The sequence below is a fragment of the Aquila chrysaetos genome, chromosome 25, assembly GCF_900496995.4.
Source record: "Aquila chrysaetos chrysaetos chromosome 25, bAquChr1.4, whole genome shotgun sequence".
Lineage (NCBI taxonomy): Eukaryota > Metazoa > Chordata > Aves > Accipitriformes > Accipitridae > Aquila > Aquila chrysaetos.
The window spans coordinates 8,521,186-8,533,288 of record NC_044028.1 but is presented as its reverse complement, the minus strand read 5'-3'; the positions used below and the strand labels follow the sequence as shown (position 1 = coordinate 8,533,288).

The 12,103-nt window shown below is 36.3% G+C and overlaps 1 protein-coding gene across 4 annotated transcripts; it reads right to left on the bottom strand.

Annotated features, from left to right (window-relative positions):
- Positions 1-3,729: 3,729 nt before the first annotated feature.
- Positions 3,730-7,351, bottom strand: LOC115336016 (parvalbumin, thymic CPV3). 4 transcript variants are annotated; one of them, XM_030002444.2, is made up of 5 exons: positions 7,265-7,351; positions 6,600-6,667; positions 6,105-6,237; positions 5,560-5,669; positions 3,730-3,995 (listed from the first exon to the last, which is right to left on the bottom strand). In XM_030002444.2, exons 2-5 carry the CDS (start codon positions 6,658-6,660, stop codon positions 3,970-3,972), a joined length of 330 nt encoding a protein of 109 aa, XP_029858304.1. In that variant the 5' UTR covers positions 6,661-6,667; positions 7,265-7,351; the 3' UTR covers positions 3,730-3,969. The 4 variants fall into 4 exon arrangements, with proteins under 4 accessions (XP_029858304.1, XP_029858305.1, XP_040976321.1 ...); XM_030002445.2 differs by having other exon boundaries at positions 7,208-7,318; XM_041120387.1 differs by having other exon boundaries at positions 6,105-6,202; positions 7,265-7,301.
- Between the last annotated feature and the right edge of the window lie 4,752 nt (positions 7,352-12,103).

Genomic DNA, 12,103 nt, shown 5'->3' with positions numbered 1-12,103 from the left:
TAGTAGCTGATTTCTGAATGCTGCCTCTCATGACAAATCTTTGTAGTGAATGCAGTTGATTAATGCAGTCCTTATTTCCATCCCATTCATTAAATATATGATTACAGAAAGTGGCTGCTCATTCCCTTCAGTGAGCACCCATATCCACATATTAAATGCTGCTTAAATATGGTAAATATCTTTAATTTTTCCTTCCTTGTCAGTCAATAAAGCCCTGCCCAGGAGCTTTCTCAATTACAAGTGCCTACTTGAAACAATTGGTATTCTACATACCATGTCTCTAGAAGAATGCTTACTGATGGCATTTTGTTTTAGGCCATGGAGCAGACAGGTATCTTTGTCAGTGAGTAAATCCAGTTTAAGTTATCCCTATCACATGTTTTACAAGAGCATTCAAAAATATAATTTAGCATTTCAAGGATTCCAGGGAAGTTGTTTTAACTTTAGAATTTTCTTCCACTTCAGAAATCCTACAAATCAACAAGTTTTCCTTTACTTAAAATGTTCTTCCACAGAGAACAGTAATCTGCTGGAGTAGCTTCTGTACTATTAAGTTTTTTTAAGGTATTTTTTTCCTGATGGAAATGCATGGAAAGATTTCCTTTAACTGCAATACTTTGTATGTTAGAGACATCTCAGAATATCTCAAGTAGAGTAAGTGGGTTGTATTTTTTCTGTTTGGTGCTGTAGTGCACAACTTGTATACAATAATAAGCTATAAACAATTGAGACATGTTTTGAATTAGTAATGATGAACAAGATTTTTCTAAAGCCTTTACATACAAAATAGTTAAAAGGATACGTATCAGGCCAAGAAGTGCTTCCCTAGTCTTTTTGTTACTTGCCTCTTGATTGGGCCCAAGTACATTTTGTAGTTCAGATGTTCTACAGGAACTTCAGATGTGGACAGCTGTGATACATTCTTCTTTCTGGGAAATTAATGAGGCTCTAATTTCACTCAAAAAATTGTGGCCCAGGGCACCACATGAATCTTCTGTCCACCTCTGTCCGGTGACCTGCTCCAGCAGTGTGTTGCATCTCAGTGGAGAATAACAGAATTTGTACTTTGCCTCTGTGTTTCTTTGTCTAGGTCCGTGGTGCAAAGGCTGACACATTGAGAGGAGCTAGGGTTCAGAGTGCAATAGCAACTGGAAAATTCTTTATTTTACGTGCATTTGCCTGCCTGATGTAATATGATTAGTCAAGGTCAGGACACTTAATTGTCAGTGAAACGAAGAGCGATTTGTTTGTTACATGTTGTCGTGGTTTAAGCCCAGCCAGCAACTAGGCACCACGCAGCCGCTCTCTCACTCTCACCACCCCCTGGCCCAGTGGGATGGGGGAGAGAATCAGGAGGGAGAAAAAAAAAGTAAAACTCGTGGGTTGAGATAAGAACGATTTAATAACTAAAGTAAAATAAAATGTAATACTAACAACAGTAATAATAAAATAAAATATAATAATAATAATAATAATAGTAATGAAAAGGAATATAATAAAATTTTTAAAAGGGAAAAAAAACCAACCCCAAGAAAAGACAAGTAATGCACAATGCAATTGCTCACCACCTGCTGACCGATGCCTGAGCAGTGATCTACCCATCTCAGCCAACTCGCCCCAGTTTCTACATTGAGCATGACGTTCTATGGTATGGAATATCCCTTTGGCTAGCTTGGGTCAGCTGTCCTGGCTATGCTCCCTCCCAGCTTCTTGCACACCTACTTGCTGGCAGAGCATGGGAAACTGAAAAATCCTTAACTTAGGGTAAGCACTACTTGGCGACAACTAAACCATCAGTGTGTTATCAACATTATTCTCACACAAAATCCAAAACACACTGTACCAGCTACTAAGAAGAAAATTAACTCCATTCCAGCTGAAACGAGGACATGTGAACTCCTCCAAGACCCTTCTGTCATCAGACTGGTTTTGTTGCCAAGAACACACTTTATTTCTTGTGAATGCCCTGTGACATCCATCTTATGCTATGAGAATCTCCATGGGTCAGATCCTCAGCTTGTGTAAATCTGAGTAGCTCTGTTTAAGTCACTGATACTCTAGTGATTTATGCCAGGTGAGCATATTTCATAATGTTGAGAAATACTATTAAAATTCTATGTTCTTTTTTTTTATCAGTTTGTATTATTTTTGCACAATAAAAGGAAAAATGTGATGACAATATTAAATTCTCACATGTACTGAGTATACCAACTTACAAACAACTTGTACGCCAAATTAAGCTGCTTGAAAACATTTTGAAATGGGACAAAAATTCTGTTTTCAATCGTCAACTGTTAAGAATTGTGGGTTAATATATACATGTTTTTTTAAAAGGCAGTAGGTGTTTCTTGGCTGGCTCTCCAGTACTTGGCTCCCAAAAGAGGAGATGGCTGCAGAGAAGACATAGAGGTGAACACTCGGGGATGAATCGTTATAGAATTTGTATTGGTGCAGCTGTCTAGGGTGTCTTGGAGGGTGGCACTCCATGAACTTTTCTTCACACTGAGTAAAGGAGTATTTTAATTTATTTAACTGCTTTTGCTTTGATGATGAACATGTTTGAGGCCAACAGGATTTTTTCAGTTACTGTTTTGTTAGGTTTGCAAAATACAGGTTGGGAGAGAGAAAAGGGCCTAGCATACTGAATCATTAGCCATATGCCCTCTGTCTTTGTGACTTTGTTGCTCTGAAAGATATATAGCCCTTCTCACAAGTGCATTCAGATTCTTTAGTCTCTTCCCCAGCAATAGCTGGTTATTTCATAAACAATTCAGCTCTGGTTTTGGTGTTTTTCTGCACAATGACCAATATTTATAGAGACTTTTGGAAAGAAAAAAATGCAGTTAATTTTGAATGTTGTCATTTGCAGCAAAGGAAGAAATGCATTGAAACTGCAGTGACTAAACCATTCACTTTGCTGAAAAGGCTTCTGTTTTGTTCTAGTGACTCCTACAAGCTGCATGTGTATGAACTGCAGTATATAGCACTTGTTAATGTTGCGAAAGCAAGTGAATATATAAATACTCCACCAGAGCATCTGAACATCTCTCTTTTCTAATGACTGAATTGTTTGTTCATAAAAAGACATTTCTTCAGCATCCCCAGAGATGGATGCTTTTGTGAAGGACATTTTTAATATGGCAGACGTAGCCTGGAAATACCAGGTAGAGTACATTGGAGCTTTCTAAACATGCATTTCTACAAATCCTTCCTCCACACTTTTAGTCCTCCCTATTGAGGAAGCTAGAAAATACCACCAAGAAGATATCTGTTGCTTCCTGTCTGCTTTTTAAAGCCTCACAGTTATCTGAAACCTCAAGTCCACATAGGCTTTCCTTTTAGTTCTTTCTGCAGGAAAGCATGTGGTTTTTACTTTCTTGTTCTCTTAATTGGCTGATGTAAAAAGAGCGGTTTGAAACTGCAACAGTCTCATGCAGAAACCACTTCTTAAGCAAAAACATATGACTGCTTTTCACTTGGAAGTCAGTGTGAGATTTTATCCTCACCTACCTCACAATTATACGTGAGCTCCTAGACTTTGACGAAGAGCTGAGTCTTTTGAGAACTTCAAGATTAATCCAGAAGGCCTATGGTAAACAGAACTCCCACTGATTTCAAAAGATGTTCCATATGTGAAGGTCTGAAAAGAATCAAGATCTTGGAGGGATTAACAGTTTAAGAATTCATATGTTTCAGTTTAGCAGTCAGAAAAACAGACACAAGCTACAGTATGTGATTAATTTTTATTGGATATTTTTAAGGGAAGTGTCTGCTAAAGCAGAGTTTAGAACATGGTAAATGGTCCACACAATGAAAAAAAAATCATTAATCAGTGTTTCATTATGTTGCTGATGCAATGAACAAATAACAGACACTGTCAAGATAAATAAGGAACTCCTGACTTTCAAGGTTTTGGAGTGTCTCATGTAGATTCATCCCAATTCTATCTTGTTTGGTCCTTTTGAACCTCTAAGACTGCACCATTTCCTGGAATTCTGCAAAAGATAAGAGAATATTTACAGTAGAAATACTAAAATGAAAGGACTAGGAGTAAAAGATTAGTGGCTTATCAAGAAATTTAGAATAAGAATGAGCAGAAAACAATTACCTGATAGATGACCAGAGGAGAAGAAACATGTATGGAAGAGAGACATTGCCTAAACTTCCTCTTCTAAACAGCAGATGGAAAGGCAGTGTTTTGCTGACATTTATAAGGAATAATAAAATGTTCAGAGTAGTTTTAGCCTTCTCTGCATAATACTGATCTTAGGCAAAAATAATGGAATGGCTAATATGGAATTTGAATAAGAAGTATTTAAGAGCTGAAGTAGAAGAATGAAAAGTGAGTCCGTGGGTCTTATTAGCTGTTTGTAATGCTTCAGCAGTTGAGAAGTGTTGATTTAGAGCACAGTCTAAACCCGAAAACATTGTGCAGTTCCATGTGGTGTGATACTGAAGTATTATGTTGTACAATAAGATATTGTTATTTGGAACTTTTAAATGTTTGGCTTCTGTGAGTTAGAGTATCTGATCAGTTCTGTCCTTGAATGACTGTATTGGTATATAGATTGCTTCTTAAATCATGTGTGTTTATTCTGGCACATTATCCTAAGGAACTGGATTTAATTCCTTCCAAAGAAAGAAACAGATGAGTTCTGTCTTCTTAGCACAGTGAGCTAGGGAATCTGCACACCAGCACATTCCCTGCATGCTATTCCCTAAGCCCCTTTCATGCTCATCTAGGCAGCTTGCTTCTCTCATGGGGTGAGTTGCTGTTGGCTGTAAGCCTTTTGTGTGAGTGTGTTCTTCCTGTTCTAAATGGGACACAGAAATATGGAATTATGAGAGCAGGAGTTTTCTGCACTGAGCAGCTATTAAATCGCACCGGCATTTCCCTGGGGTGAGTGCAATATGCTGCTTCCTAAACCAGCTGCTTCTTCCTATCTGATCCTTAACCTGCCACTGAAGATAAACAGCATCCATCCCCATGCACAGAGCCTGTTGTGGGATCTCATGTCAGGGTAGTGACACTTGATCATTCTCTTCTCCTCAATATGCAAAACCAATATTGAACTATGTGCTGCTAGCTATTGCATATTGTGAATTATTTCACTGACTAATGGACTTTCTGTTGGGACATAAGTGCTGTAAATGAGCCGATGTATGTGCTGTTGATTCTCCTGTGTAGAGCTGGTTCTTTTGTCCTTGATTTTACATTTGTGTATTACAAGTGATGCTAGTGCTGCCTTATATCAGAGTAAGTGGGAGGAGAAATAAGGGGCAGTTTCTTTCAAAACAACTTGAAATTTGTGAGTGAGTGGCAATGAGAAAGTTCCTTAGGGCAGCCTACGTGGGGGTTTTTGACTTGCTTGTGCAAAAAGAGTTGCAGAGATGAACCTGTAAGATCAGGGACTGTTTCTGCCCTTAAACAGGTTGCTACTGCAAGGGTTTCAGTAAAATCACTGCAGGTACATTAATGTACCATCAACATAAAAGAGAATCACACATCATTACAACACATCCTGAGGAGCCTTATTCTATGTATAAATAAGTTAATACCTTCGGCCCCAATTTTACCATCCCCATCATGATCTGCAGCTGCCAAGAAGGTCTTTGTTTCTGAGGTGGTTAACACTCTGGCTCCACACTCAAATCTCTGAAGGAAATACCTAGGAAGAAAACAGCTGTGATTATGATTTTCACAGAATATTATGCTTTTATGCTGGCTATATAATCAAACTGATAGCTATCTATAAATAAATTATTTACCACAGTAGCCAAGTCCTCCAAACACTGCTTTGTTTGACAAGCTAAATCTTAGTCATATACATTTCTGCTTTGTAAGTCCAGCCCTGATACAATTGATTCAGCCCACTACCAAAATCCAGCCCCAGGGAGTTATTTTTTTCTATACTGAGTATTAAAGGCAGGTATTTGCTAATTCGTTTTTCTCTGTAGGGATTATCTACTTAAATATACCTTTCACAATCTGCTGAATGTTGTATCAATGTTCAGCATAACTTGTGCTCACATTTACAGAACAGTTCTGAAAGAAGAAAGTGCTGATTTTTTGATAGCTTCTAAATAGTTAACAAAATCCTTACTTGAGCTCATCTTCCTCAATAAAGCCACTTTGATCATTGTCGAGAATCCGGAAGATCTCCTTGAGCTGGCTGCTACTCTTTTTAGACATCCCACTGATCTGAAAGAATTTTTTGGGACTAAAGGAATCTGGAGCTGAAAATAAATTAATAAATAAATTAACCCCAGACCACTGCGTTCACTGTTCCTAAATGGTCTGAGGATGCTGCTTTGTTACATTTTAATTGTTCTAAACACGAACGATAGATAAAGCCTGTCATAGAATGAATTTTGCCATAGTGCACCATACCCCTAAACATCAAAAAAAATCACATGGGGATAGGTTACAAACTGACAATATAAACCAGTCATGAACAAATATACTGTGACAGCTAAGTAAAGAGATTACAGAAATCTGTTTACAGTATGTGCGTGTTCAGTATTCCTTTGGGACTGAATTAAACTTGCCATGTGTTACACAAAATAATAGATTTTTAGAGTTTTAATTGTTTTCTCACCTTGGCAGTCCCGCAGAGCAGCAGCAATATCAGAAGGGCTTAGAATGTCTGTAAGGCTCATTTTAAACCTGTGCAAAATAGTATATTGCAAACAGATTTGTGAAATGCAAATGCATCTTACAACAAATTGGTTTTTCTGTGTTTCAAAGAATACTATATGGCTAACAAGACTTCTACGGGTAGATGAATCTAATTGATTGAACCGACATCACTGCTATTCCTAAACAAATAGAAGGTTTAGTACATTACTTTCTTAAAAATAGCAGTGCTGAAATAATACTTTTTAATGAGATGGATTACATAAATGGTGTTGTGAGTTGATGATCAATTTTTTATCATTTAACTGCATCCTATTTAAGTACAGCACATTTTTAAACTCTATGTAACTGTTAATCTAACAATTAGTCTTACTGGAATGCATGGCATCTGGCAATACAAATAACAGTATATGCAGTGGAAGAAAGAAAGTGAAGAAGGTTTGCTTCTGGTTTCTCCCCGAACAGCTCTGAAGAATAAAAAGAAAACTGATACTTATCTATATAAGGTCCATCCATATGTAATTCCAGCAATTAAAATAAAAATCTTAGAACGATGGTTATTGTACTTACTACTGGTGCAGCTCTGCACAGTAATTTCATTTAATTAATCTCAAATCAGCTGCTCACCTTTATAGTTTTCTCAGCTAGGTAAAGGAAAAATAGCTGAGGAGATACCAGGCAAAATAGTAATGTTGGCTCTGGCTTGCCACTCTGCCTTATAAAGGATTCAAAAGGTGACAATAACCACTACTTAGGTTACTGTTTCATGGATCAAATGTTTGATTTGAGACCTAGCTCAAATTTCTTCCTTAACTAATTAAACTTTTCTTTCTATTTATATCCTAAGATAATATGGACAAGAAGAACAGTTTTTTTAATAAATCCACTTGTGCTTAATTAAGTACAACTCTGCCATCAAAACATAGCCTTTCAATCTCCAAGTATGCTAAAGATTTTCAGTTAACCTTTGGACCTTAAAGTCGCTCCTCGGAAGATGACTCCAGCAGTCAAATCCTTATGGAGAGAAACTAGTTTGTTTTCCCCAAGTCTGTTGATCCTTTGGAATGTATAAAGGAAGTTGGAGATGAAAGATCAGAGGTGACAATGTGTCATTCTGACAAAGATAACTTGTCACTAGGATAGAGGAGAGCATGCTATAATTTGGGGTGATCTTTCTACAGTAAGCTTCATTTCATATTTCATGACTATTTTCTAAATTACAGTGCTGTCCCTAATCAGGGGTGGAACAGAAACCAACGCCTTCAGTAACAGCAAAACTCTGAAACTAGGTAAAGCTGAACAAGCTAGTCTTGTTGTCTGTATTCCTTGGAAGATTATGTATAATCAGATGGCCTACTTAATAATCTATTTTGAATATTTTAAATTAATGAAATCAATAATAGACTTGAAATTGTAGGCATCAGATTTTGTTAGTATGGAGATTTATATATTAGTATGGAGATTTATATACATTTTACAACACACACTCTCACAATCTATTTCCTTAATATGAAATTAAAATTATAGGTATAAATAAGTGGGGGTTTATTATATATTTCAAGAGCTTTAATTTTGGAAAAAAAAAACTTAAGAAAATTGGGAACAGCAGATATGATGTTTTCCTTCTTAGACAAAAATCTATTTCCATCTTTAAGGGGGTTTATGTGGACAAAATGTAATGTTCTCCTGATACATGAGCATTGGTTTATTTTTTATGGAAATAGCACGGTATGCTAAACAAGTAATTTTTTTTTTATAGTAGCGAAAGTTACAGATTATGCTGTGGAGTAGAGTAGTGATGTATCTAAGCCTTGTTGTAAATTAATGGACTACAGTGGGTTTACTCCTGGTTGGTTTAATGACAGTGAGAAAAGTATCAAGCATAGCAATTGTTCCATAGCACTTGTTTGTCTGAATTTGGATAGAGAAATACAAGGTATAATTAACATGAAAAAGCAGACATCATTTAATGATACTTTTACCTTTTTTGCTAACTCTTTTGTGCGCAAAAGAAGGTGGCATAAATCACAAATAATCAGACTTACCTTTAATCACAAGTATCAGTTGTCTAGCAACGAAAGAATGCTCTCTTCTATCTCTTTCAGTAGGAAAACTATAGTAATCTGGAAGAACACTTTCCTATTAAACCCAAGAACTGTGTGCCTTTGTAAATTAGTATTGTCTGATTAAAACAAATTGAACAATGCTGATTTGTACAAGTTGAAGAGCTGATCTCAGGTCTTTTGGTGTTCTTTCCTTTATCTTTGTTCAGTGCTACATATTCATTTTGCTTTCTGTCTGAGATTTGCATGATATTATGATCTATCAGACAGTGGTAGTGGGAATGGAGCACATACTGTGCTTTCTACAGAATCATCCTGAAATAGCTTTCATCCTTGGAGGTACCTTTTTGCACTCTGTTGTGAATTTTCTCCTTTATGATCATCTCAAGTTGACAGGAGTTTTAACAGAAGGGTTTTTTACTGATTCCTCTTGGCATTTTTACTGCCAAGATGTTTCTAGAGAAAAGTGGGGTTTTTAGACCTCTGTGATAGTGCCATAGATGTTACATTATAGTAGACTTCCTTTATTTCTGCTTGCTCCTACATACTGCTCATTGTGCTGCTTGCTTTGTTTAAACTTTTGACTTGCCATACAACACTAATTATTAAAAGCTAATGAGAATAGGAACTTGAAATGAAATAGAGGAAAATGACGAGATCAAGGCAAGCATATAATGCGTAAGCTCAAAATATTTCTGCAACTAATTCAGGCTTTGTATTAAAATATAAGCACCAAATGTTCAAAGAATGGCATCTGGTTACCTCATACACTTTGCCGTGGCACACAGGGTGCTGAACTGTTTTTATATGCATTCGACAGTAGTAAAGTAGCCAGAATTAGTATTATATTAAAATATGATTGCAAATAAAAGTGAGCTGATTACTACAGTAAATTCACTATTATTGCTTACGAAGGGATCTTTTAATGTTTGAAATTCAACACTGACAACAAAAGTGATGCTAATCCTGGCTGAAAGATGGTTTACAAAAGCCTAAAAGAGCTGAATTTCAGAATCAAGTTGATGTCACTGTATATTGATACAGGTGGGAATCTAGGGTTACTGGTTTTTATTTATTTATTAATGACACTTCATCTGAAGTACAGGTTTCCCTCCACTACAATTAGAATGAAATAATCAGGGATGAGTATATTATCTAAAGGGAGGTTTTAATTAGATAATCTATTTTACAGCTAAATTATCTGCTCGTTTTCCTTACTCCTGGGGTATGTGTTAGCTTAAGTGATTGTAATCACGTTAGGGGTTAAAAAACTGAGATCAATAAAAGAAATTTTCTAAAAGATATTAAGCAACCAATGTAATGCTGTAAAGAAAATACATGATAATTCAACCAGAACAACAGCTGCTATGTAATGGGCAGTTAACAACAGTGCAAAATCTAGTACAGAATCTGAGTATCGCACAGTTTCCAGGAATGTTTAGCACTTGTTCCTATGAAATTCAGAAAAATTATTAATTTTTTTTGTTTGTTTATTTGTTGTTGGTTTTTTGCTCTACTAGGGACATCTGAAAATGGTATTGAGTTGTTCATCTGAAGATTTAAGTACTTGTATAACTTTACTTCTGTTGTTTTCCCCCCGTGTGTCTCTATTCACAGTATATACAGGAATATTAAAGCCATTTTTTTGGTTTCAGACTTCCAGAATTAGTCTTGAAGGTGTAGTTCTGAGAAATACAGAACATTGATATTGGTAAGTTCTTGCTAGGAATCTAAACATATAAAACAACTGTTTTCAAATAAAGTACCATTCACTTCTGTAATAAGTAGAGGAAAGTTTTATTTTGGTAAATCATTGTCAGGTTGTGGACTAGTCTTGTACTCTTTGTGTTCTGTTTGGTCTAAAGTACAAAGTTAATTAGCAGTGGCAATCAACCAAAGACATGACTTCAAGTAGATGCAAAAGAAACATCAGCAGTTGTCTCAGGTGAGATCAGAGGAAAGGTGTTAACCTGAGACCAACTACAATAGTGTAAAGAGATGCTGTAGCAGCTGTTCTAAAACCCACACAACTCCATCTTTCAGCCCTGGTTGTGTTAGGGCCAGAACAATTGTATCATGATCCTGGATAACAGATTCTGCCTTCTAATGAATTTGGAAGTAACTAAAATAGATAGTCAGTAACCTATGTGGTTGATCATTACTGTTGATGTCTCAATGGTGATGGCAGAGAATCCTAGTGTGAATATAGCTATAATCATTGAAAAGGGCCTTTACAACAAAATGAGTTATATCCTGCCACTTAAAGTTGTCTCTTAAGGCACATGCTTTAATCATATAGAAATAATTAAATAATTACAGAATCAGATTTGAATGGTTTCTTGGGCCATAGTCTCTTACCTTATTTAACAGAGAAGTTTAAGAACATCATTTAGTATTTGACTTTTTTGGTACTGTGCATTATTACAATGAAGGATGAAATCCAGGCCTTGGAAGCCTCAGTGACAAAGCTTTCTTTCCCTATATAGCAAGTAGAGGGTATTAACCCAGAGCACAGAGCAGAGGTCAGGGCTGTAGAACCCAAGATATAACATACAACCTGCAGCATTGTGGGTCTGGAGCTAAATGACAACAGGTGCTTCTCTCATGTTAGAAGAAATGTCTTGTGTACTTTCCCGAGTTTAAATTATGTCCTTATCATTCTGTGTAAATGAGATTGATTTGAAAATGATAGCAGAACAGACTAACTTAACTGATTAATAGTGTAACTAATTCATAGAGATTGGTCTGATCAGGATATTTTTTCACTTAAAAAGCTGTCCTGGAAGATCTCTGCTAGCATTTGATATGCTATGTGTTTGTCTTTAAATGCACTTGCAAGTGCTTCTGTGACTCAGTAACACAACTTCCTGCCTCTGACCCTAAATGTAATTGTCTAAGATGTTTCTGCCTGCTGTCAGCATTATAGACAGTGTCAGACAGAATGATCTTTAAAAGCCTAATTGTTCAGGTTTTCTGTGTATTTGAAGAATAACTGTGCCCTAAGGTTGGAGGCTGTGAAATAATCTGGATGCTGCCTTTTGTGACATGTAAAAGATACGTACAGTGGTACTATACTGTTACCAAAGGCTTTTTGCACGTGGCTGTACTCTATATTCACTGACTGTCCTCATTGATGTCAGTGGGATTTCTGCCATTAATTTCAGCAGTAGGAGGATGTATAACCCATAGTGAGGTATAAAGTAAAAATACCCTATAATTAACCTTATCATAAGTAATCATCAAAAGTCACTTGTTTAACAGAAATGGCCTTCTAAATAAAGGAGAAGCAGGTGTCTAGATTCAGACAAGCGCTTAAAATACATGCATAAAGCATGTGACAAAATTCCATTGACAAAAGGCAACCACGTATTTAGGGACTCTGGTAGAAAGGGTTGGGTAGAAA

Coding starts and splice junctions, on each gene's coding strand:
- LOC115336016 (XM_030002444.2), bottom strand. CDS start 6,660: ATGAGCCTTACAGACATTCTAAGCCCTTCTGATATTGCTGCTGCTCTG. Junction 6,238..6,599: donor TGCTCTGCGGGACTGCCAAG/GTGAGAAAACAA, acceptor ATTTATTTTCAG/CTCCAGATTCCTTTAGTCCC. Junction 3,996..5,559: donor TGGTAAAATTGGGGCCGAAG/GTATTAACTTAT, acceptor TATCTTTTGCAG/AATTCCAGGAAATGGTGCAG.